Source organism: Cinclus cinclus, chromosome 5, assembly GCF_963662255.1.
Source record: "Cinclus cinclus chromosome 5, bCinCin1.1, whole genome shotgun sequence".
In the NCBI taxonomy this organism is placed as follows: Eukaryota; Metazoa; Chordata; class Aves; order Passeriformes; family Cinclidae; genus Cinclus; species Cinclus cinclus.
The window spans coordinates 60,976,646-61,002,210 of record NC_085050.1 but is presented as its reverse complement, the minus strand read 5'-3'; the positions used below and the strand labels follow the sequence as shown (position 1 = coordinate 61,002,210).

Sequence of the window (25,565 nt, the reverse complement as noted above, 5' to 3'; positions counted from 1 at the left end):
GGACTGTCCAACACTGGAATGTGGTTCCTTGCACCTGGATCCCTGTGCTTGACAAACGACGTGCTGACACTCTTCTGGGCACAAGTCCCACTGGAAGAAACAAACCTTCAAGTAGGCCAGACCAGTCTGGGCTTGTTTTTGTTAACCTCCTGCTGCTCTTCCCCTTGACCAGAGTGAGTGAATCCCTCTTGTCCCAAGAGAAATTCTATTTTATATACACAACATCTCCCCATTGACCCTGCCTTCTCAGGATCAGGCCTTTTCCAGTTGTAATTACAGTAAGATAGCAGGAGTTTTACTTCTGCTCTTCCTTTTATTATCTTGGTTTGTTCTGGGCACTCTCTCACCAAGTTCTGCACAAAGCCTGGTCTGTGATGTAAGACCACCATTTAACTGCATTTTGGTCTTTTAACAACGAGTTGCATAAACGTTTTTTATTACCAAAAAATCCTTTCACCTGCTTTCTCTTTGCTGAATTGTCAGAAGGAAAGAATAGTAGGGGATCAGCAGTGTTATGAAAAATTTCCCATATGTTTACAAGCAGATGCATCTGTCATATGCTGTTCTAGAAATAAGACAATGCTATCACTGCTTAAAACCATAATGAAACTTGGAACCTGACCTCACGCTGGGGAGCCAGGTGTCTGCAGAGACTAGGAATTCATGAGAAGTACAATATTAGTAAGAAAGGAGTATAAAAATGTCCTTTCCTGTCACAGATTTTGCTTGGTAAACCATGGCCTGCCATGAAGTTTTTGAGGTGTTCTTACTTTAATTGTAGATATTGACAGGGTGACGTTTATTTGACGCTTACCTGTGGCTACTGCAAGGACAGATGAGGGCAGACTGTTGGACTCTGATGTAGAAAACAATGTCCAAGGCACATTCAGCTGAAGAGGTGAAACTCCAGTGAAGACTTTCAGTGAAACCCACTTTAGCACTGGTGCATTTACAGCCTACACAGGCCTTCTGTCAGCAACTTTTCTCCTTAAACTGCAAACCAGGTAAGAATTGTCAAATGGGTTAAGAGAACAAGGAACAGCATTCAGGAAGGCAAGTTTCTGCCCAGGTCTCTTCTGTGACACAATTACAGAGGCTTGGGTAGCAAAAGCTGCAAGCAGTGTGAGAGGAACATGTATTTTCAATACAGGACAGATAAATCAGCTAATGAGATTTTTCTTTCACTCCTCATAAAAGACAGCGTCAAAAGGAAAGCTGCCATGAAGATCAGCTGGGACAACACTTAACAACCTTTAGCAGCCTGAAAACCCCAGGGCTTTTCACCCAGCAGAGTGGAAGTGCTGCACCCTGGCCAGTGACTAACAGGCTATAAATTTCTGCTGAGCCCAGCTAGGCAGGAGTCTCAGCTTGGCCATTAATTATCCAGCGAACAGATTTGACCTTAATACCCAGGCTGAGGCATTCAATCTCTGGCCCCACAGCCATGGCAAGGCCAATGCCATTTTGCATAAAAAGCATATTTGGGGTTTTTTTCCCTAATTCACACTAATTTTCAGCCCATGTCATGCATTTACTACCAGCAGCCTTAGCTTTTGAAAACTGACAAGTCCGTGGCCCTGCCCACAGTAACCAGCACAGAGCAAGGGAAGGGAGCCCAAGCCAAGGATTAATTCCTGTGCCCACAGCTGTGACAATGGAGCAGTTCCATGAAAGAGGACAGAGACCACACCCATGGAGCCTGCTGGTGTGCACACGCTCTTGCTGCCAGGCCAAGACAAGGATCCTGCAACCAGCTTTTTCCAGAATGGACTCCCTGTCCTCCTTCCTGTCTCAACAGCACATTACTACACTCCTCCAAAATCTACCAAGCCATGGATAAGACAGACAAGAGGCATGCCCTAAAGGCCACCTTCAGGAAAGCAAGCAATCTCAAAAGCCTGACTTTCTCGGTATCTTATTTTTTTTTAATTTTAGCATCTTTTTAATCTCCACTTCCAAGCAGTCAGTACTGAGGGCATCGTTTAGAGCTCTGCTCAGCAGTGAGGATGAAGAATAAGCTGTGCCGTGGCTACTGGGCCGTGCAAGTCTGTAATTGGCACTGGTGTAACTGGGCTGATATGGAAACCCATCTGGTGGGTAGCAGTTCCCACAACTGAATTCCTCAGAGGCAGTGTGGTTAGCCTGAAAGCCAGATCTGATCTGGCTCAGCTCACACCACTGCCTTCAGACAACGGCTGGGACGTGAGAAAGTTTGGATTAGTGCTACCTCTGTTCAGTGTATCACTTCTCAGTAGAAAAGTTTTCTTGTTTGGGTTCTGCGTAGCTCCAGGAGTAACAGATATCTCAAAACATCTTACCTAAAGGTGAAACATGCTCACAGGACTGGATGGAAGAGACACTAAGACTATTATTCCTTCTCTATCTAGCTGCCTTTTTAAACAACCTCAGTTATAAGGAAAAGAAGTCCCAGTACACAGAGCCAGAGCTGAGAAGCACATTGAGAATTCTGGAGGACAGCAGCCAGAACAAGCTCAAACATGCATTGCAGGTTTAAAGCAACAACAAAACAAATGGAAGCAACTTCCAAAGCCTGTAAGGTTCAAGTTACCAGAGCTTCACCATCTGACAAGCAAGCATACCTAGCTGCCACACCTGCAAGGTTAACACCAAAGATTTATATTCTTCCTCTTCTTTCAACATTTTCTACCAACTGGTAGCCATGAAAATTGAGTTTGGCACACAAATACTATCCTGCCTCCAGAATAAGGCCACAGAAGAGTTGATAGAGCTGTGGGCCCAGGCAACACGAGACCCAGCCAAAACAGCTTTGCCACGTGAACAAATCCGAGCAAGGAAACCTGCAAGCTGTTGTTGCAAGTACTGGTGCAGTTATTTCCTTAACAATGAATCAAGGAGCAAATCAGTCAGAAGTCATTTTCAGTGCTTGGGTCACTCAGCCAAGACAAGAACTGCCTAAAAGCTTAGTAGCAGGGAGTTACTGTTCCAATACCAGGAGAATTCACCAAATGAATCTCCTCCAAGCAATGAGGGTCAGTGCTGGAGAGCTGTACTGGCTTGGCCCACCGTTGCTCCATCTGGAAATGATTTGTGCATACTCCAGTGGTCTGTGCAGTCCAGGCAAAGGAACAAATTTATGGCATGGAGTTAAATCCTCAGGGGGAAAAAAAAGCCATCCCAACCCCAAAGCAGAATTAACCGTTAACTGTTTTACTAATCTCATTTGTTAGGAAAACCTCCTAGCTAAGTAGAGCTGCAGTAAATGACTCTAAATCCAGAGAGTCCAATTTAACAAATAAGTGAGCCTGTATTAGCATGTGATCCTGTCACACTTTCCTGCATCCTCTCCACTGTCTTACTTGAAGGAGGGAAAAATAGAAAGATTAGTGATAAACTTTTTTAAAGTCTACAAATTTTGAGGCATCAATAAGACCTTGCAGTTGACAATCAGAGGGAAGTAGGACAGGCAAGGTGAACAAGCTGCTAAAACAGATAACAGATAAAATGTAGGAATTCTGCAGGATGCAAAAGCATCATCACCAGGGATTCTTTTTCCCTTTTGGCTTGAACTTCCAGAGTTGCCTATTTTGTGTAAGGAAAGCTCCCCATCCCTTTTGGAACCTGCTCGAGGCTGACTGCACAGAGCTGCCAATAATTATTTTCATGCCACAACTTCCAGAACCAGAGCAAAATACTCTGCAATATAGGATTGACAAGTCAAATAACAAATAACATTTTATTTCATTTACAGTGATATTTTTGAGTAGCAGAGGAGCCATGACATATAGGAGCCTGTAATAAAAGTTCATGTGTCTTATCGTTATAAAATAAATGAAATCATACATGCAACATAAACGAATGTGCTCTTTGAAGACATTTGAAAAATGTCATGTCTTGATAGCTATTATTTTTACTTACTGATGTCTGTTCTGCACTGGCTATTCCACTCTGAAATATAATTTAATTGTCAGCATGATAGGTTTTTTTAATCCATCAGTATCTTCCAAACCTAAAATGATCATAAAATCATAGAATGGATTGGATAGGGAGGGACCTTAAAGATCATTTAGTACCAATCCCCTGCCATGGGCAGAGACACCTTCCACTAGACCAGGTTGCTCAGAGCCACATCCAACCTGTCCTTGAACATTTCCAGGCATGGGGCAGCCACAGTTGCTTGGGGCAGCCTGTTCCAGTGCCTTAACACATTCTGTTAAAAATTCTGGTTATCAAAGCATAATCTCCAGGACACTTAAGTTGAGTCACAGATCAACCAAACACTTGACTTCAAAAGCTATTTATCTTGCAAACAAACATACTACTACTGCTCTTTACAACTGAAAAAGCAAGCACCCTATTAAAAAATTAACCTATCCCTTCATCCCTCTTTCTTGTCATCCCCCCCCCCAGCCCTCAAAGAATCTTTTTTTTTCTCATATTTGGCAACACTTAATGTCTTTATACAGATTAAGATCTTCAATCCATAGTCCAGCTCTTCACTGATTAAAAGCAGTCACAAAAGTAGAGACAAGTGACTAGAACAAAAATCCATGGATACCATGTACACCTTCTTGGCGTTCAATGCACAAAGCTATAAAAACTGAACATAATTTTGTGGAATAAGTCCTCTCTTGCCATTTAATGTGCCTTCTAGCCATCCCGGCTCTCTGGAAAATTGCACTGCAAAAGAAAAGGAGAGAAAATTACTGCATCTTTTTATGTTTGAATTAGTACTTTTCAGCTTTAGCTCCACGACACCAGGCAAAGCATCCATAAAAACTTCCCATCATCTGCAAAGACCAGTTTAAGAATCTGGCTAGGAAAGATAAAGAGGATTATTAACTTGACTTAAATACTTCATAATATACTTCTGCAAAGCCTACATGGTGAAATAGCTTTCAGGTGCAAGAGACTTCATTAACGAAATGGTTAATAGAGCTTACGACAGATTTATAAAATAGAAAAATCTGTGCCTTAGGGGGGAAGTCAGAATTTATATCAAACAGTGGAAAACACTTTCAGTAGGTGGGGCAAAACAAGAGCAAAAACTTGTTTTGATCAGAAGTGATGAATCTGGAAGCTCAGAGCCACAGAAGCACAGCATAGGACCTTACTTGGCATGAAAAGTAAGCATGGAAAGGATTACAGGGGAAATAGAGATGAGCCAGATGTCACTCCAAGTATCATCTCTTCAGAACAGAGTTGCTATTAGAAGTGACCAGTGGACAAAACCGGAATCATTTTTCTGATTAAATCCTCTCTCTGAAATTCAAATACATAGCACAATTCACAAAGCAGAGAGCAAATGCTTGAATGGCTCCTTGTGCCATCCTAAGTGTTTACCACTGCTGATCCCAAAGTTTATGCCAGAGTATCCATGAATATAAAATTAGAAGCATTTCAGCTTGGACTCTCAATGCCCCAGAAGTTACTCTGTGAGCAAGAGAACTAATGAAATCTGACTTCCTGTATGTATATGTTGACCACATTTGACAGGAAGTTAAAAAAGAACCATAAGCCTCCTTTCTTTGGAAAACAGACTAAAAAGCCCTCAAATTCCCCTCTGAGGTGTCTTTTAAGGATATAATACAGATACCTATTTACCTATGTAACTGTAAAATCCCACACTTTTTATCAACCTACGACATTCTCTACTGTATTAATTTATCCTCACAGTGCTTTTGAGACAGTATTTAGGGAAGACATCAGACAAATGCTGAAACATGCTGCCAGCCATGTCAGTTCTTTATTTAAAACACATTAACACATTGGGAAATGTGATATTTGTAGCCTTCTACATATCAGGAAAATAACAGTTGAGAGTAACATGTTAAGTCTCACTTCCAAAAGCATGGTAAGGATCTTAATTTGAGGACTTAAAATCACCTTCCCTATTTTTTTCCTTGTGTCCTATTATTGTCAGACAGCTGTGCTCAGAAACCACACTTGCAACAGCAGCTATAACTCTAAAGAACCCAGAAAACAAAACTGCTTTCAAATGATACTGATAGTTTAGATTCAGCATGAAATGCTGGGCTTATATTTGTAATAAATGTGTTCAACAAAAAGGTTCCAAAGGAAAAATGTGCATAGATAATTACCTTTTAGGATCTGTGCTCACACAGTAACTTACATTACCATTAGTAATTAGCAGGCCCTCCTCTACCTTTGTCATTTCTACTCCACAATTACAGAGTACACATGCATTTGAAACTGCATGGCTGACACCACCATAAACCTTCCTCCAGAAGCTGTAATCCTACATTTCCAGCAAATGCACCAGCAGCCAGCCAAACCCCTCCCTGAGGTCTCCCATACCTATGGAGCACATCTGTATTACAGGAAACAAACTCCAAAAAAAACTGACAGATTAGGGAGAATAACAACTAGAAAACCTAGAAGTAGGAAATGTCTGCCTGTCCTCTGGTGCTTAACCTTAATTTCCATTAGAAAGAGGGTACATACCACTGGCATGTGAGTGTCTATAAATCCAAAGCCTGTTTAAACTGAGGGGATGACACTGAAATTTAAATTTCTCTAAAATTTACACAGGGGAGGAAATGTTTATACTATGCTGAATCACATCACTCAACACAACAGAAAACTTCCAAATAAGTATTTTCTTAGCAAGTTTGATAAGAAAATGGTGAATTCTGCACAGTGCAGCATGTTCATGGCCCAGCAGTTGGGTTTTAGTGGCAAACACCATTTTCACCCCAGAAGATGAGACCTAGCTGGTACAACTGAGCTCTGGGCTTAGGAAATTAAATATTGCACATATACATTACACAGCTCTGGGCCTCACTTGTTGGCAGACAATTCTTTCAGACTCTAGGAAGACTGAAGAAGGACTTATCACTCAATTATACAGAAGGCTACCATTTCTAGAAATCTGTGCTGTTTAAAAAAACACAGCAAAAAGTATTTGTTAACATTCAGCAGCTGTGGTGATTGTCACAGCAGGGAAGGCTTCTGCCCCCAGTCCAATCACCTTGTGCAAGGGGTAAGATATTTGTGTGCATCACTGACACATTTGCTTCTGTAGGCAAATGATATTAAGGAAGGTGCCATCCAAAAGTAAAGCTGCTTTAAGCTCCACTGATCCTGTGTTCTTTGCTAATCCATTTCTGAGGTACAGCATACAATAGCATGCATCTCTTTAAAATCAAAACCACTTAACCACACAAACACACAAGTGTGGTTTCTGAGCACAGCTGTCTGACAATAATAGGACACAAGAAAAAAAAACCAGCATGCATTCCTTTAAAATCAAAGCCACTTAACCACACAAACCCCATTCCTCTATCATACACAGCTCTTCTTAAACCCAGGACACAGCCTATTTCTGAAAAAATACTCTGCTCAAGAGAAGACTTCTATAGTGTCCCCCTTCTGTCATTTTTTCTCAGTTAACAACAATTACAGTTCTTAGCACTTTCTCAGGCCTGCCTCATTTAAAAATACCTTGCTGCAGCAACTACACACTTGGCCTTAAAACTACAACTCATTATTAGAGCAATCATCCCATAGGATTAAGGCTCACGTTGGCACAAGACAGGAGGGGAAAATACTTGAAATATAAAAGAGCAGAGAACTAAGCAGTAAATATTTGCAGCAAGATTTACTGAGTGTATAGCAAGACTGCACAACAAGACCAAGCACAGAACCACCACTAAAAGCCATCACCTCTTAGCACAGTGCAAACAGCAGCCAAGTTGAGAGCTCAGAGGGGGACAGTGACTTCCTCAGTACCTGCTGCAAAGCCTTTCAGCATGGAGGCAAAGTGCAGAGAAAGAAGGTGTCTGAGCATCAGAACGACAGCAAGTGCTATGGAACAACCACCCCAACTCAAATGGGCCAACCAAATCTATAGACTTGGAACTTGCAGTGAGATCTGATTTCTTCTAATCAAGAGACACTATCAGGTCAACTTGGCATTTGCAGCACTGGCTCTGTTTTGTATTCTCCAAAGGAAATAGTTTTGATATTGCCAATGTTATTATTTTCTAACTGCAAATACATAAAACTCACAAGCAGTTCTTCCCAGAGACCCAGTGCCATAAGCAGACTTTGCTCTGCTCTGGCAGCTCCAAAGTTTCACAGGTCTCAACCACAATGAGAGCAAGACTCACTTCCTCAGCAGTACTAGTTCATTGGCTGGGTGCCACTAACTTCAGTAAGACTGAACTGGGCACTGATTCACATTGATTTCCACATCTTTGTGGAAATCGGCTGTTTTGGTAGCACATCTAACCTGCACGGTGTCTGGCACAAGAGGGCCTCCCTTTCTCATGGACTGTCAATCAGAGTAAAAACCTCAAAAAGCAACATAAATGAGGATTGCTCAGGGCAACAGAAATCTCACTGCTAAAACCACTAGAGCACTAGAATTCACTTTCATAGAACTCAGTTATGCTGGCCAATTTTTCATCAGGAAATTCAATTAAAGCAACCAAATGTGCTTGCAAGCCCTCTGTGTTAAGAAGTCCCTTTGGGTTTTTGAAACAATCCCTGTGGGTTGAGTTGGTCACAGAAATGTAGAAATATTTATCATGCTTAAGGTTAGACTGGAATCTGAAATTTCAAAACTTGCTGCTTCTGCTGTGAGAGGCAGAATTATCTTGTGGACAGAACAGAGGACTAGGAGCCAGGGAGTGTTCTCTCCATGAATGTTTCCAAGTGCTCTGAAATACACAGATGAAAGGTGCACCAAGAAGTAGCTCTACCTCCATTTCTACCTCAGCACAAGAGCCATTTGCGCATACAGTGCAATACAGTATTTTGGGAGTACCACTTCTCTTTGATGCAAATCCTGGATTGGTCAGGACCATAATGACAGACAGTCCAGGAGCCACAGCATGAATTAGAGGGCAGAGAGTGCCTTGGAGTCAAAACCAGGAACATTAACTAAGGCTGGCACTTTGTTACAGTGGGAAAGAAAGATGGGGATGACAAGGGCTGTGTGAATGTGGCTTTCTGTGTTCCTTTTATACTTAGTGGGGATGATGGGTGCCCCACTTTTTCTTAGGAACAAAACTCTCTCAGTTTTCCCTCCCTAAAATCAGATTTTAAAAATTGTAAAAAGCCTTGGTAAGACCTATCTTGACAAGTTTTCAGGAAGCCTTCCTGCTAGCAGTTCTGCCAAGGAATTTTTATTGTGTAAACACCATTTAACCTATCTGAAACACTTCTCCCGAGTGAAATTCCCATTTACTGACTTTCAAGCAGACTCTTTCAAGAACCAGAAATTAAATAACACTTGGCTCCAAGACTGGCAAAATTCCAGTGCCAGGCAGTCTGATTATTCTTTCCCTGATTATTGGGAATATCTGCCTTAACAACAACAGACATACACAGCCAGCCTATGTCTCTCTCAATCTCAGATTCTACTCTGCTTCTTCCTGTATGTGCCCTTATCCAGCTGCAAACTCTTCAAGCTTTGTTTCCAACCACTTGAATTATGTTGTTATGTGCTGTCAATAATATAACCTGTAACAACTGGGAAATAAAAATATTGGCATAGCCTAAGGTGAATTGAATTGAAGAATAAAAAAAAAAAATCCAGTGGATATTGTTCAGATTACATTATTCATTTTCTTAGACAATTCAATTAAATAGAAAACTTTGCCTTTTTCTTTTTAATTTACCAGATGGTGCCTTAGCATTTATATTCTATGGCACTTTAATGAAAAGACTGTGGGATTTGGGGAAGCACAATGAACATGCAGTACTGAAAACACCTGAATATGAAAATGCTACGGTTCTTTACAGATTTCAATCAGGTGATGCAAAGCTTAAGTTGAAATATTAGCAAATCTAACCTTGGCAGACTGAGACAGATTTTGCCCCCCTCCCCCAGTTTAGAAACAGGAAATGGAGATGGGAGCAAAGGTTAAACTCACCTTCTTGCACCAATATTACATTTAGCAGCTATGACAGGTGCAAGACTACTTCCCTAAATGCCATTATCCTGTCTGAGGCTGGAGCAGCCAAAAGGATTCATCCAGAGTAATGACAGGTGAAAGAGAACCACTGCAATCAACATCTATGGACCAAGAGAGACAAACTAAGAATGGGGAAGGAAACAGGAAAAAGGAAACAAAGCAGAAAAGAGAGGAAAGAAAAAGGGAAAAAAAAAAAAAAAAAAAAAAGAGACAGGATTAGAAAGTGAGACAGGCCGGGTGAAGAAAGGAGAGACAGATAAAACACTAATGGAAGCAGCACTTTTTAGTAGACATTAATTTAACAGTTACTTTAATGGTTGATACTAGCTGTATGTCAACTTGATTGATGCGTTGTCACTTTGATAGTTAAGGTTATTGGTAGAGCTGCAGAATTGATGTATTATTACTTTAATTCTTCATTTGGGGGCTTTATTAGGGCATATGGGAATTTAAATTGAGTAACTAAAGAGCCTGAATTGATTCACTGCAATCTGATTTCAGCACAGACACAGGGGTGTCTCATACAGAAAGAAAAGGCCCATGTTGAGGCATTTCAGAGGTTTCAAATGTGGAGACAGTCTGCACTTGGTATGAAAAGAGCCATCCATGACATAACCTACTGGGAAAAATTATAAAATGACCATTACATTACCATTACAGTTACTGCCTCATTACTTGCATGCTCTCCCCATTTTTTCTGCCAATCCACAGCCTACCTGAGGGTGAGAGCCCTGCAAGGCAAGGACAATACCTGAGAAATAACCAGGACACAGCAGAAAAAATCAAAACTAATATGTTTAGGGAAATGTGAGCTTTGCCATTGGAAATCTGCAATTGGGTTTTCCAAATGCAATCCATGCAATCTTTTCCCCAAGCTTTGAACCTTATTTGTCTGATAACCTGGAAAAAGTTACAGTTCAAACATTTCTCCACAGATGCCAGAGTCAAATTCCATACTTGTTTTGGGACAATCCAACTCTCCAGTTGAAAATTCAACCGAGGGCTTTGTCACCACTTCTTGAGTTCTCATACAGGGAGAGAATCTTAACATTGCTCTCACACGACACACAAGGAACTACTTTTTGAAAGACTTTCTTACCCCAAGGCAACACAACCCTTGCTGTAGCAGAAATGCCTCTCCCAGACATCAGATCTTTTCCACCATGCACTAGATTGTCTTTCCTGTACACAGTTTGATGTCTGTTGAAGAGTCCCATCAGTCATGTTTTAAAAAACTTAAATTAAAATAGCTGGTGTTAAGGACTTTTAAAAGAGCAATCACTTAGCTAATACATCTTTAAAAGGTTTCCCACCTAACTTGATTCAGACATGATTTGCCTGCAAGGCAGCACTAATAGGAAACATCAAGAATGATTTTGTAAAGCGGGTGCTAGTAGGGAAGAACCTAGTGGGGACCCCAGGGCACTTTATGCTGGGGAAAAAAAAAACAAAACCATAACTGAAGTCTGGACCAGCCTTGCTGTTCACTTGTTTGGGAGGAGACAGCGGACAAGATTATCCTATTAAAAAAAAAAAAAAAAAAGGATTTCCCTGAGCTTCCCATTTTGCATCTTCAGAATTTGTATTACAGTATCATTGGCAAAAGGTTTAAAAACTAAAGCCGTTCCTATCAGTTTGAAGTCCCTGTGCCTTTGCTGAAGGGTAGATCCATGGAAGCTCATTGAGAACACAGTCCTGAGCTCAGGAATCACCTTCTGGATGCTCATATGTAGTGCTATATTCAGATCCAAAGAAATCATTAAACACAAGCCTTCATTCCACACCTCAGTCAGTATTCCTTTTTCTACAAGTACATGTACACACTAATGCAAACCATGATCCAAATCAGTAAAAACCCTGTCTTTTTTCCTCCATTGTTCACCTGATTTACCTGACACTCTGTTTGCATGAAAATCCTGAAATAGATTCTCTTTAAAGGAAAACCCCTGTGTTATTTTACAACAAGAATTCACACGGTAAAAAATTCAGTTTCACAGGCCAAGGTCTTCTCTTCTATTAATGAATAACCTTTTTTTTTTTTGGTACTACAACACATTTAAATGATGCTGAAAAAATATACTAGTTGGAAGAGTCTATTCACCCAAAAATCAAAAGCATTTCCTCACAGTGCTAAGGATATGTTAAGTAGCTTCTTCATACCAGAAAATATCTCCATCACCAACTGTGTGCCATCAGCAATGTTGGCAGAATAGCAGTCAGGCTTGTATTTTTATCCAAAGCCATTTTAGCAGTTTTGTCAATTTGTTTTTCATTGCTTTATATTTACTCAAGCAGCACTTACCATCTTCAAATATTGCTCCTATCTGAAATGACAATTCAGAGCTGTGTTCTGCTTCACATGGATAAACTGCTCTTGCTTTTCGGTGGGCAGCACTGAAAAACGAAATTATGAATTATAGCAACTTTTCACTATTATGAAGACACTGTCTCAACCATTCTCTCTCCATTCACATTTGGAGATGACTAAAACTTTAAACACAATCTCACATGCATCATTACAGGCTTATAATTCATACACACAGCCAAAGCTGAAGCTTCACAGCTTACTGTTGGCATTTCTGAATATCATACTCCCAACTTTCTGCACACTTATTTTTACGACAAACTCGACTTTCAAATACAGTTAATTTCTTTTCATGTGCTAGTCAGCAATGCACTCAATAGTAGGCAAAGCATAATACATTTTAAAAATTCAACCAGTAATAAGAAATAGGAATTTTTTATCAAGTGTTGGGAAGAATTTCTGAATATACCAAACTACTTTATTAGAAAAGCAAATATTACTAAATTTGAAGGAAAAAGCTAAGATGGTGAAGACCTTCAAAGAAAAAACTCAAAATAATTCAAAACATGGAAAACAACGCGGAAGGAAGCAGAAACAGGATAGAAGGAAAGCTGGAAGAAAGAGTGAAAGAAAAGAATGAAACCACAGAGAAAGGTAAAGATGGGAGAAAGTCTTTCAGAGACCACAAGGCTAGGATGAGAAACTTAAATTTGGCAAAGGTGGGAGAATCTGTATTTTAAAAGACTAAGAGAAACACTGGAGGAGAGAAACACCATGAATTTTCCACCCAAACCAAATCCCTCCTGTATTAACCAACAGACCACTGACTCAGTGTACTGTGTGCCTTCCACAGGGAAGGTGTTCAAAGGAAAAACAAGATGAAGTAGGCAAGTATTTTATGCTGTCAAAATTGCTATGGTTGCATTTCCTGGTTTGAGATAATCGTTCACATGCCATGGGAGATTATTTTTATAAAGATGCAGATAAAGGAGGCAAATAAAGAGCCAGCAGAAGTTGAAGGGCAGACCATACCTTTCCACTGCTCTGTCAGTGCCAGTGGCAGGGTTGGGAAAGAAGAAGGTGGGTAGTGCAGCATTTGTGGCAGCTGGGCTAGCAGATGGAACATTCATCCATGAGACCATCGACGGGCGGCTTTGAGCAGGACTAAGAGGAGATATATTCAAGGCAGAATTAAAAACATGAATAAAATTTCTTATTGTACCAAAACATTTGAATCTTTACAACTGGACAACCTGTTAGATTTTCAAATTCAAATCATATTGCCAAGTTGATTTTGCAGAAACGGCCATTGTATGATTCTGCACTCCTCCTTGGAATTCTTTTTCCTACATGCCCTACATCCTAAGCTAAGGAGAATTACCTGAGATGCATGACATAAGCAATGAAAGGGCAAAATTCCCCATTCCTTATCTAAAGGCAGACAAAGAGAAATTGCATAGAGCAGGCTATTATTTGAGCTGCCACCTTGCCTTTACAAGTTTTGATGAATCTATTTAAAAATCTCCTTAGTGCTGTACAAAAGCATGTACAACTGGGAAGATTGCTAAAGAGGCTGCAGCTATTACAGCATTGGGATCATGGCGCTGGCTCTGGTTTGAGATCTCCTTCATGGAGCTGTGCAAACACTGCCTCAGTGGCTGCCCTCACCAACATGTTGCTCCAATAGGTATCAAGCTAATGGCTGAACACAAAGTTGCCACAAAAAGAGAAGAAACAGCAGGCAAAATTTAAGATTTGTATTAGTGAACACACAGAGTTGTCCCCAACATAAAGAGCATTTCTAATTTTACACCTTGAAGAACTAAAGTGTTCCAGCACTGGAAGGCTTTCCTTCATTGCATGGACAAAACAACAAATAGTCCAAAAGCTGGCTGTCAGCATGTCTTTGGAACAAGAATCTGGACTTCAAGCAGTTTCTAAGCAGAAACAGAACTAAAATCATTTGCACACAGCAACCATCCCTCAGAAGTAGAGGCTTCCCAATACAGCATTTATGACTTTGTCTTACTCCAAGATTAACCTCTTAGCATTGATCTGAAAAGCACCACCAAAATCTAAGGACTCAGTCAAGAAGATTTTTGTAGGGGTATAAATGCACACCTAATCAATATGGAGTGAACACAGCAAAAAGAGGAATCGAGAATCAGGCCAGTTACAATTAGAGACAAATAAAAGAAAGCAGGAAACCTAACTTAGACAGCTAATTTTAATCTTACTGTACACTGGGATATTTAATTTCTAGAAGAAATTATCACTATTTTTTGGTTTGCATAACATGATTTACAATCAAATTCAACTTTTACAAACTTGTTCTATCTCATAGCCATTCTAGCAATTACATAGTTAAGAAGGCATTTATTTTGAATATATATTTTTTTTTCATTTAGTACATTATAATGTGAATGTCACATTCCTTGGTACAAAAGACAATGGTTTTTCCTTTGGAAATGTGTCAGATGCCATTTGAATAAAAGTGGAATTCACAGTTTATAAAACAGCATTCTACATTTAATTTCACTAGTGAAAATGAAACTTAAGTGTGCTGGAATCATAACCAGAAGGGTTTATCAAAACATGCTCTGCTTTTAAAAATTATCACATTTACCAAATAAGGGAAGGAGTCATATGTATTAAACTGAATGATGAGCGGGATTATGCTGTCTAGAAACATATTTCATGCTTAACTTTGGGAAGAGTATATCCAGTCATCTTTTCTCCCTGGGAATCTTCCACTGCACAGTTTTTCCCATCTCCCAGTAATGACATACATGTAGAAACAGCACCTTTGTAATTTACTTGTCTTCTTCCTCCCATTTTTACCTAATAATCGAAAAATTTTCCTCAAATAAAAGAAAAACCTTCAGCTAAAAGTGACTTTGTTCAGAGACAAACCAAAGAAATGAACACCAGCCTTTGGATCATTTTCTCTAAATACTGAGGGTAAAACAACTCTCAATGTGCAAAGTTTATAAAGTTTGCCAGAAAGTAAATTATTTCTTCATCATTCCCCACACATAATGTCTACATGCAGAATTAATTTTAACTCAGCAGGTGAACACAAGGAAAAGTTTTTCAAAAGTGAATTGAAAAAAGTATCCTGCTTGCATAGACTGAACTCTTCTACTGAAAATAATCCTGACACTTAGAGAAAATGTATTTTCCTTGCTATTTATTAAATTCAAATCAATCTCTGGGAAGGGGGGTTGGAACGATATGATCTTTAAGGTCCCTTCCAACCGAAGCCATTCCACGATTCTATGAATAGGATTGGTGTCAGGCTCATTTCTGAAAGCTGTAAAACTATGAAAACAGAAAAATAACACTCCAAGTATCTTGCCAAAGTATTAAAATGTCTCTAATGCAAAATATTCATAATTCAAGAATATTTTACCAATGGCCTTTTGTAGTGCACACCTCAGATGTGTGGTTTGATTTTCAATGAGTGAATATTAAAACTTGCCTTTATTAAATATTTCATTGATAGATGCACCATGTTAATCTCTGCAATTTACTCAATCGGCTCTAACACACCACCTGCACCTCACACAGAATTAATGACTTCAAAGCAATGCTCAGAACAGAGAGAACACAAAAGGAACCTTTCTGACCCAGGGAAGCATTGGTCATTCATAAGAATACTCAGAATAAATACCAGATGGTTTCTTGCCGAGACTTGGAGAGGAAAGAAAGAAGGAAAACAGAAAAGGGAAAAGGTGTCTACATAGAGGAACAGAAGATGAAATAAAACGTTCAGCTCCATGGCATGCTAATTTCTCAAGTTACAGAGACTCAACAAGAAGCATAATCTATCACCAAGTAAGCCTACACTATCCTGTACCAGACAGGATTATATAGAAGCATGTTAAAATTGGCAGGTTTTCTACAAATTCTCAGCCACTCCAACAGTTCTAGTGGAAAAACACTCCAGAAGTACAGGTATGTGGAGTGCTGGGCTCCTCCCTCCCCCACTTCTTTGATGAATTCCCTTAATACTTTTCAGCTGTAGGGAAAACACTGCAGCAGAATTTGCCTGTCATTTTAGGCTCCTGGTTACCCAGCCAGAGATCATGGCTCTACCATCCAGCAGGAGACAAAAAACCCCAACACATTTTTCAATAGCAATAGTTTCACCATGGTAAGAAGAAAGAAACAAAGAAAAAATAAGTTAATAGATTTAACTATTAAGCACATTCTAGAAATTATGTATTTGCTTGTGAGGGTTTGTTTTTTTTCTTTATTGTACTTGGTTACCTCAGGAATTCTTGTTATTGAAACAGAAGGTTTCACTCAACAAGAAAAATAATTTCCAATGTTGCAGTGTGCAAGAAACAAAAAGCTAGATTTTACTGTTTTTTCCTTGAAAAGGTTCTTGTCATAGCAAAGGTACCTTGCTACAAAGATTTGTACACCTTGTTTATCAAGATGATGATATATTATAAAGTATTGCACGTTATCACACAGCATCTCAACTTTAAGAAGGTATGTTGAAGAAATCTTTCTCCTAAGCCTAAACCGAAGGCAATGCATTTTCTGCGGATAGGCAAAACCCCAAAAAGGCTGACAGAACCATCTCTTTTTGAGGAAATAATAATATTGTCTAGCATAGTGAATGATGGAAAAAGGGAGGAAGGGAGAATAGCTTAACTGAAAATAAGCTAGAGATTTTGTTCTGATATTCAGAAAGAAACTTCTGAAAACAAGATTTTATTGGATGTTTATCTGGCTGGTTCCTAAGGTAACACAGCTAAAGAGCAGCCTCTTATCTTGAGAGCAAGGAAGAGAGTCTGTGAAAAGAATCTACACTGCAACTCTTGAGAAAAAAAGGGTTGTTTCAGACACGTTTGGCAGCACCACGGCTGTCGTATCACAGTGTCTGGCTGACAAACTCAATGAAAACCTTATTGAAAGGTTTCATTACAAGATGACAGTGTGGATCAGAGGGTGTTGGCTATTTCTGGTTCTATATGCAATCCAATAGTGACCACCACCACATCTTCCTGCACGTTAAAATCCCCTGTGCCTTGGGGAGTGGGGAGCAGAAAAATATGCAGCCAAAATTCTAGAAATTGTCGTAGCTGTAGCAAAGCTGGAGACAAACAGAAGGCCAGAATTTCCCCATCTGTGTTCCCCCTGGAAAGAAACTGCATCCTCAAAATTTAAAACATGTGACATGCACGCAGCTTTCCTGAACCCTCACATATACAGAGCACATCAGTCAGCACTGAAATAGAGGGTCTTTTAACTTGGATTGTGAAGTCTCAGTGAAGCAGCTAACACATTAGTGAAATGATCTTTCACGCCAGTCTGGTAAACCCAACGCAGCTGTCCCAAGTTAAAGCATTTTTAAATGATAATTCAGACAAAGCAAATGTGAAATATGTACATCTATAAGCTTATAGCTCACCACAGCTCATTTCAGGGGGAAAAAAAATTAAAATGAGGGGGCTGTGTTCTCCTGGAAGCATGCAAAGAAAATAAAATTTTTTAACAAATAAAAATAATAAAAAAATTTTAAAAGTAAACTTTAGTTCATCCCAGTAGTTGCATCCACACCCCTCCCCTGCCTTGAGCACACACACCATTTACCCTGTGCTCACACAGCAGTGCTGCTGTCAGGCTCTCTGGCAGCCAAGGAGATGGCAAGGTCTGTTTTGTACGAGCCACATGACTAAGTTATATTATGCCTGTGTCAAAGAAGCTGCAAAATGAGGGCTTTTGCTCTGCTTGCATAACGAAAGGGTACAAAAAGAAGTGCCTGCTGCACTAAACCTGCTCTCAAAGTGCTGAGTCACTGGATAGGTGGCAGCTGAAACAAAACCAAACTGCAGAATAAGCACAATGACCCAGCAGTGGCTAAAGCACCTTCTTTCAATAAAATAGGATGATGTCATTAGATATTATAAAAAGTTTTCAAGACGGTGAAACTGAAGTCACTCATAATTTATGTAAAACTGCAAATTCACACCAGTGCCAGAAAGTAAAAAAACAGAAAGTATTACCATTTTAAGGAGCCGTGCGGTCGACTGATGTAGATACAACAAGGCTGATGGGAATTCACTGAGGAATCAAACAAAATTAATAACTATCTCCAAGGCTTCTCTTACGAGCAGAAGACCACTATCTCTGCCTGGCTTTGTCATCTGATGGCTCTTTTAACATCAGTTTGTTCATCAGCAATTTGAACAACTTGAGATTTCATGAAAACTGAGTACTGTCTTCCCAGCCTGGTCACAAAGACCCTGGATGCTGCACCAGATCGTGCCACCATTTTGGATATTAAAAACCCCAAAACTAGGCCCACAGTGTAACACTTAAATACCACTGAGATGGGTAACAATATTTTACAGTCAGGAAAAGCATTAAAAAAAAAAACATATGAAAAAAAAAAAAGACAATTATTTCATCTTCCATTATTCCCTTGCACATTCCTGAAAATCCATTTATATTGGTGATTCCATTTCTCCTCTGGGCTTTGAACACCTTTAGTATTTGGATCTTGCCTGCTCCTATGGAGGCATCCAATGTGGGATTCAGTTTGGAAACTATGAATCTTACTATTCTTACCCCAGAAATGTAATTGCTTTAACAAGCCCTGCACCCACCCACACTAATGAAAATGTTTGAGGGACAGGAATGCTTTCCATCCCCTCCAACTGCAAAATCCCAGAGGCTTAGAGAGGGAAAGAAGAAAAAGCAAGGTAAACAGACACTCAGCATCATGAGGAAGCCTACTCCATATCCTGCATCATAACTCTACCCAGAACAACCATCAAAAGTCACCATGTCCCAGGCCCCTGGGACACCCAGACACCCTGCAGTCTCAGATCCCAAAAACGAACTCTCCAGCTGAGAAACAAGACATAAGTTTTCATGATTTGAATGATTTGAATGAAGAAGTGATCATGCAGTAAGTGTAGGATACTTCCAGCAAAAAAGGGAAGACTGACCCAATTCTGAAAACCCAGCACTGTGAGGGGTAAGTCTGTAGATAAGCCCTGGCACAAGGCATTGTACTGTAAGCACAAAGAAATCTCGTGACAGCAAGGGGCCAGTTACAGCAACAAATCTTTCCTTATCAGAAAGAGGTCCTCAGAAAGATTAATTACACCACATAGCAAGTCCAGAGAATACCAAGTGTTCAGCTTTTTTGGTTCATTCTGAGGTCAAGCGAAAACAGACATAAGGCAGCTCACAGTATTTCAGAATGTGACTTGTAATCCACCTTTTGACAAATCAGTCATTGCAATAAGGGAAACCTGCACTAATCCATCAGAGGTGAGATGCCATTACAGCCAGAACTCTGGAAAGGCTGAATAGGACAGGCCTCACATCAATAAATGATTCTGTTAGTAAATTATATAATCAAACTGCAACAGCTGCAAAAAAAAAAAGTTACCCTCACCCTTTTTAAATCTAATTACATGATTCCACATCTGATACTGAAACTTTGGCAATGCCATCTCCTCCACTACAGGAGGTTTAAATTACATTTCATCCTTACTTGCTTAGGTATATTTACTAGACACCAAAGCGTATACCCAGTTTAGCTATCACTGTTCTCTTCTGCATGTGCAAAACAGTGTGAAATTCAAACTTTCTATCACTAACTTTCAACTGCAGGTAGAAGGAAAAATTCACTATAGCTCCACTGTTCAAATGCAGTTTAAGAGCTACCCATAACCCCTTCTAATCCCTATCTCCAAACCCAAGACCATCACTATTATCAAAACAGTTTGGGGACTAGCTTAGAAAGGCTTTCCAGCCTCTTAGTATTTGAAATCCCGAACTCCTCTTAGGAAACTACACATTTTGAACTACTAAAAATTTGAGTTTCATACACAGGAATAAAAATCTGAGTGATTAGGGTGCAGATTTTTTAGTGCCAATTAGAAGGCACTGAAAGTAATGTCAGGGTCATATCTTCCAGCAAAAAGCTATGAAGTCTCATGATGAAATGATGTGGCAGATTTACTTGCTTTTTGGGCAAATGCCATAGAAAAACCAGAAACTGTGTAGGAGAGAGTCTGTATGAACACTTAAATCAGAGAGGAAAGAAATGAAAAATGCAAATGCTATGGTTAACATTAAACTGAAATCGCTATTGCTGCTCTACCTTAAAGGGAAAAAAATCTCCATAGTAGTGGAGAGCAATCCTTTACCCAGCTCACAACTACAATTACGAGTTTATGTTTGAGATCACCTTGTGCAAAGCATCCTTGGATAGAAGGTATTTTCAAAAAGTACACTTTTATGACACAGCACTCCATCAAGTACAAGTGGTAATTTGCCCATCCTAGGTTATTTGGAGTTTGAATCCTGTGTCTACAAAAACTAGTCTGTGACTTGGTGATTGACAGGGAAAAAAAAAAAAAAGATATATTCTACCACAGAGTGTATGTAAAAATAAAACATACTTATTTTTAGCATTTGGCTCTAGATGGAAGTGTGAAGTTAAAAATAACTTCAGGAAAAAGGTTAAGAAAAGTTTAGGGTGCGTGATAATCTTAAAGCAGCAAACTCAGGTCTCCCCTGAGAACCACCCCTGCCAAGCATCACCCAAGTCCCTGCTCACCCCTACGGCAGCACGTGACAACGCAGGACATATGTCTGATCCACACAGATCTTTCAGGGAAAATCTAGCATCAGGCAGACACACACTTACAGACATGAAAACCAACAGCTTAACGGGGCTTCAAAATGGCACATATGTGAAACATCACCTTCGAGTTACACCGTATGCACAGCACATCTTTAAATGCTGACGTGACAATTGAGCAGTCGGGGCTTTGGAAGATATTTGAGATTGGTGGCATAGCCCTTACTCTCTTAGCTTCGTTCACCACTCTGGTCATGAAGCCCCTCCTAGAGCCCATCAGGAGGTGAAAGTGTATTTGCTTCCATTTGGTGCTCACCTCACCATGCTGGAAGCTGTAGCTTCTTTGGCTTTGGAAGGTTGGACATGGAAAGGGCATGCATCACAAAAATCTCTGCCAGGAAACATCATGGTGACAACAGCTATCATTCTGGCAGAAAACAAACTTCTTTCTTGAAAAAAATACCACAAAAAGTATTTTTGCTACCCATCACGTCTTCCTGCTTAAAGCAAACTACTGGTGTAAAGCAGCTCTTGGAATATCTGACATATCTTGACCCACAATGCAACATCCCTCCCCTGCGAAACGCTGCAAGCAACTCTTGTGCCACAAAGAAGTCACCATCACCTTGTTGACTGCATAACTCCAGAGTGATTGATCTCCAACAAGCAACACCCATGTGTTATAAACATCAGCAGAAACTTGAGAAACCGGATCCTCTGCTATAATTCCATCTCCCCTAGAGTCAGGATGGCATTTGCTGCAGCTCAGTGAACACCTGCAATACCATTTGAGAAGTGATACCGTGGCTTCAAGAATTGATTTTGTCCCAGTTTGGCTCAAAATACAAACCATTTTGAAATCCTGCAGAAACAGAAAGGACTGACTGTTCTTCACTTAACTCTAAGGACTATCTTATGAGAATAGTCTACAACCAGCAGCCAGTGCTACATTTCCTGGAGCTGAGAGAGCTACCAGAGCTTCATTCTGCCATTACTACAGTGGAGCTGCTCTGTGTTTTGGTTTGGGTTTTATTTGTTAAGGCAGGGCCCTCTGAGTCATCCAAACTAGAAGGGGAAGAGAAGCCAATCTGAGGTGAGAAAGCAGAGGAAAGAAAGACTGTAACATTCACAGCCTACTCTCTGTCACTGCCCAGGCTTATTACAGAGATAGCTCTTAGGCAGACTTCACAGACAGGAGAGTGGAAGAAAGAAACTGCTTTTGACAAATAATCTAAGTGCACATACAATGCACCTTTATTTTTTTCCCTTCCAAAGAGAACTCCAAGTACTGTTTCCAACTGAGTGGAAAACCGCAACCCTTCAACATCAAGTCAGGTTTCCAAAACACCAGTGCAGTATAATTTTTGATGAAAATTAACAAATTAAAAAAAAAAATTGCAATGTTCCTTCAAACACCTGAAGTTCCCAAACTCTCTGGATAAAACCAACACTCCTCCTTTTATTCTCTGAAGTGACATCTGAGCTGTCCTGCTAACCCTGTGTTCCTTAATCAGCTTTCACTGACATCTAGTTATATACCAACTACAGCATCCTTTGCACACATGCACCTCTCTTTGGTAAACAGAATTTATTGCTAATTCTTCTCACTTCTAGGAGATAGTACAAGAGGATAAGGGAAGAGTAACTTCATACCTCTACTGAAGAAACAAAATTATGGAAAATACCTATAAATCTGGAATTCTTTCAATACATGAGAGAAAAAAATTGTTCTAGTTAATAAACACTCAAGTCAGCAGTTAATTATTATTAATTATTCTATGACTATCTACATATTCTCATGGTTTACATACATCTACACATATATTTTATGCTTGTTTCATCACCAGAGCTGACTATTCAGCATGCCATTATGGAAAATATTTGTAACAGATCTTTTCTCCAGACCTGCTCCTTCCACTCTTCTTGGCACTAAAGGCTGGAAAAGTTTGTCTTGATAGTGATTAAAGTCTGAATGAATAGCAAACCAGAGAATTCAATTCAAGTTCAACTCTGATTTAAAAACAAGTTATGGTCAGTTTTTTGTGTATCAAACCTGAATACATATGAGAAAGATAGGACTAATACTTCTATGTCAATTTTTTCTAAACTTAAGTCATGCTCAAAAACTGAACACTTACAGCATCTACTGAAAGTGAGAGACTGCACTTCCCTTGGAAACCAGGCATTTAATTTGTTAAGAGATTAAACATGGTAATGTTCTTAGACAATAGCATCTGAGCACACACTCATTGCAGTGTGTTTATCCAAACCCAAAGTGGGGCCCAAAATCTTAACAGTATGGCATTTAAGTGTACTTTAATGTTTGCTTGAAATGAAACTAGGGTAATATATCATACAGAGAATAACTTACATATTCCCTGCTTAAATAATAAATTTAAAAAATTAAACCATTTAAAATGTTATAACAGGTCACAGGAAAATGAAGTAGATTTCAATGGAACAAGAACATTTTTTTCCTACAAGCATTCAAGTAGGCTCTGAGCTCCACCACAACATACACACACATCTTTTTGTAGCAGAAGAAAACAATTATATGCGATTTCCAAAAAATCACTCCTCACCAAACTGAAAAGGGAAATGTGTTTCACAGTCATACCAGTGGAAACATCCTTACTTAATACTCAGTTACTTACAGGTTTGTTGTCCAGCCTGCAAGATCTCCACTGTCCATGATAAGGTGATTTTCATCCAAGAGCCCAGGGGGGCTGCTGGAGAGGGCAGGTGTTGGAGACTGGGAAGAAAGAGAATCCATGCTCCCAGTTGGGGTGTCTTCTCTGGGAGAGCTGTGACTGTCAGCTAGAAAAGAGAGCTCAAGTCAGGATACTCAAGGAATTATCTCATAAAGCCAGATAATCTGCCTTGGAGAGAATGTCCTGAAATACGTAAGAGAAGAAACCTTACTGTCCCATCTCCACCAGGTACTTTGGAGGACAAGCAATGTCCCAGGATTTCTCCAAAAGTATCATTGCACAATTTCCCCCACTGTTCTCGCCAGGCTTTCTTCACATATAACATATTCCCAGTCCCTTTTCAGTTGTGTTTTATGTGAATGAAATGCTAAGTTTTGGGAAGGTATTTTCAGACAGAGGCAGCACTTCTAATAAGAAAATAGTTTAGGCTATGCACATTTGCACATCTCCCTAAAAACACAGTCTCCAAAGATAATTTAACACATGTTGAAGTAATGAGTGCTCTCAAACACAATAAGCACAGTCTTCTCAAACATGAAACAATGACATTTAGAAAGGTCAGAATAAGCAAGAGATCTCTAACAAACACACAATACCCAAGAATGTTACTTTCATTACCCCTTTTTAATGGTGTTACTTTTAAGAGAGCTCACTGTATTCTTGTCTACTATTTGTTTTCCTAGGCTACTCTTAGGCTATTACTCGAGAGGCAACATATTCAGATGTGACTGATTAGGAAAACATTAAAGGAATAAAATTCCTCTCCCAAGGACCATAAGATAATTACCAATGTGTCAGAGAAGTTACTGCAAACCATGCTGATACATCCAGCCAAACAGCACGTTCCTCACTGAAAAGCTAACCTTCACCCACACAGCTTTTTCCTTTCAATCTTTATTTTTTAAACATCAGCTGTACATTTCATAAATTCTAAAGGAGGTGCATGAGATGAGGATGTTTGCAAGCATTAAAGTATCCAGCACAGCTAAGCCAGCAGTCTCAAATGGGGCCTGTAGCTGTTTTCAATACATTAATATTTAACAGTAATAAGGATCAATTCCAGCCACCCTTTACAAGGCTCCCTACATCCTTTCCTCCATCCATCCTACTCCCAACAGCACACATGAACACAACCCACAGGCCTGCTAAACAACACCACCAGAAAAGTCTAGAGTGGATTAGATACTGCTGCTCCCACAGTCTTTGCAAAAATGTTCTGCTCTTTTGGGGCCAAACGTTTTTGGGGAAAAAGCCCAAACAATTAAGTTCTAAGAGCATCAAAATAATACTATCAAAAGCTGTTCAAATATTGTGCTGGCTTGACAAGTTATGTCTCCCATATACAGTAATATACAAGATGAAGTCCTGTACAACATTACTTTCTATTTGTAAATTAATTAGTATCTGCTCAGGGAAAAACTGAATTTAATTCTACTCCATCAAGCTAAGTGCTACTGTTGCAATGACTGCTTTAATTTATGATTTTTTCTTAATTAACAAAAAGTGCAACATTGCAACAAAAAACGTGGACAATGAAAAGCCACCCTTGCTGGATAAAATCCTTCTTATAATTCTATCACAGCCCCAATTCCTTCTGCTACAATACCTTAGAGTTAGCAAAGCCCTCAGCTGCTTCCCCAGCCATCTCATCCTCACCCCTTCTCAGCAGCTCTGAGAGAGCAAACTTCCCTAGAGAGTAAAATGACACACAACTAAAAAGAGTGAAATGATAAAAGTGATCATGTGGAAATTTCTCCCCAAGCAGCTGCTAATTTAAGGATCTAAATTAGCCCGTAGTACCAAAGTGTGATATGCTCTGAGGAGGAGAACATTAACCTGGCAAAGTGAGTCACTTGCACTGTGGCCCAATCCTGCTCACCTGACACCTCCCAACTGCACCAGGGCCATGGTGCTGCTGCTTCACATTTACATAACATGAGAATCACAGGAGTGTCAGGTAAAAACTAATTAATTACATCTCATTTGCAGATGTATGTGTCACAGTGATA

General features: G+C 39.7%; 1 protein-coding gene across 2 annotated transcripts in view; it reads right to left on the bottom strand.

Moving 5' to 3' along the window:
* Positions 1-4,570: 4,570 nt before the first annotated feature.
* Positions 4,571-25,565, bottom strand: part of ARHGAP10 (Rho GTPase activating protein 10) — a 135,704-nt gene continuing 114,709 nt past the window's right edge. For both annotated transcript variants that reach the window (XM_062493070.1, XM_062493071.1), the window contains 4 exons: positions 23,500-23,662; positions 13,261-13,392; positions 12,226-12,317; positions 4,571-4,659 (listed from right to left, as the gene is read on the bottom strand). In XM_062493070.1, the coding sequence (XP_062349054.1) occupies positions 4,571-4,659; positions 12,226-12,317; positions 13,261-13,392; positions 23,500-23,662 (476 nt within the window). The remainder of the gene's footprint in view (positions 4,660-12,225; positions 12,318-13,260; positions 13,393-23,499; positions 23,663-25,565) is intronic.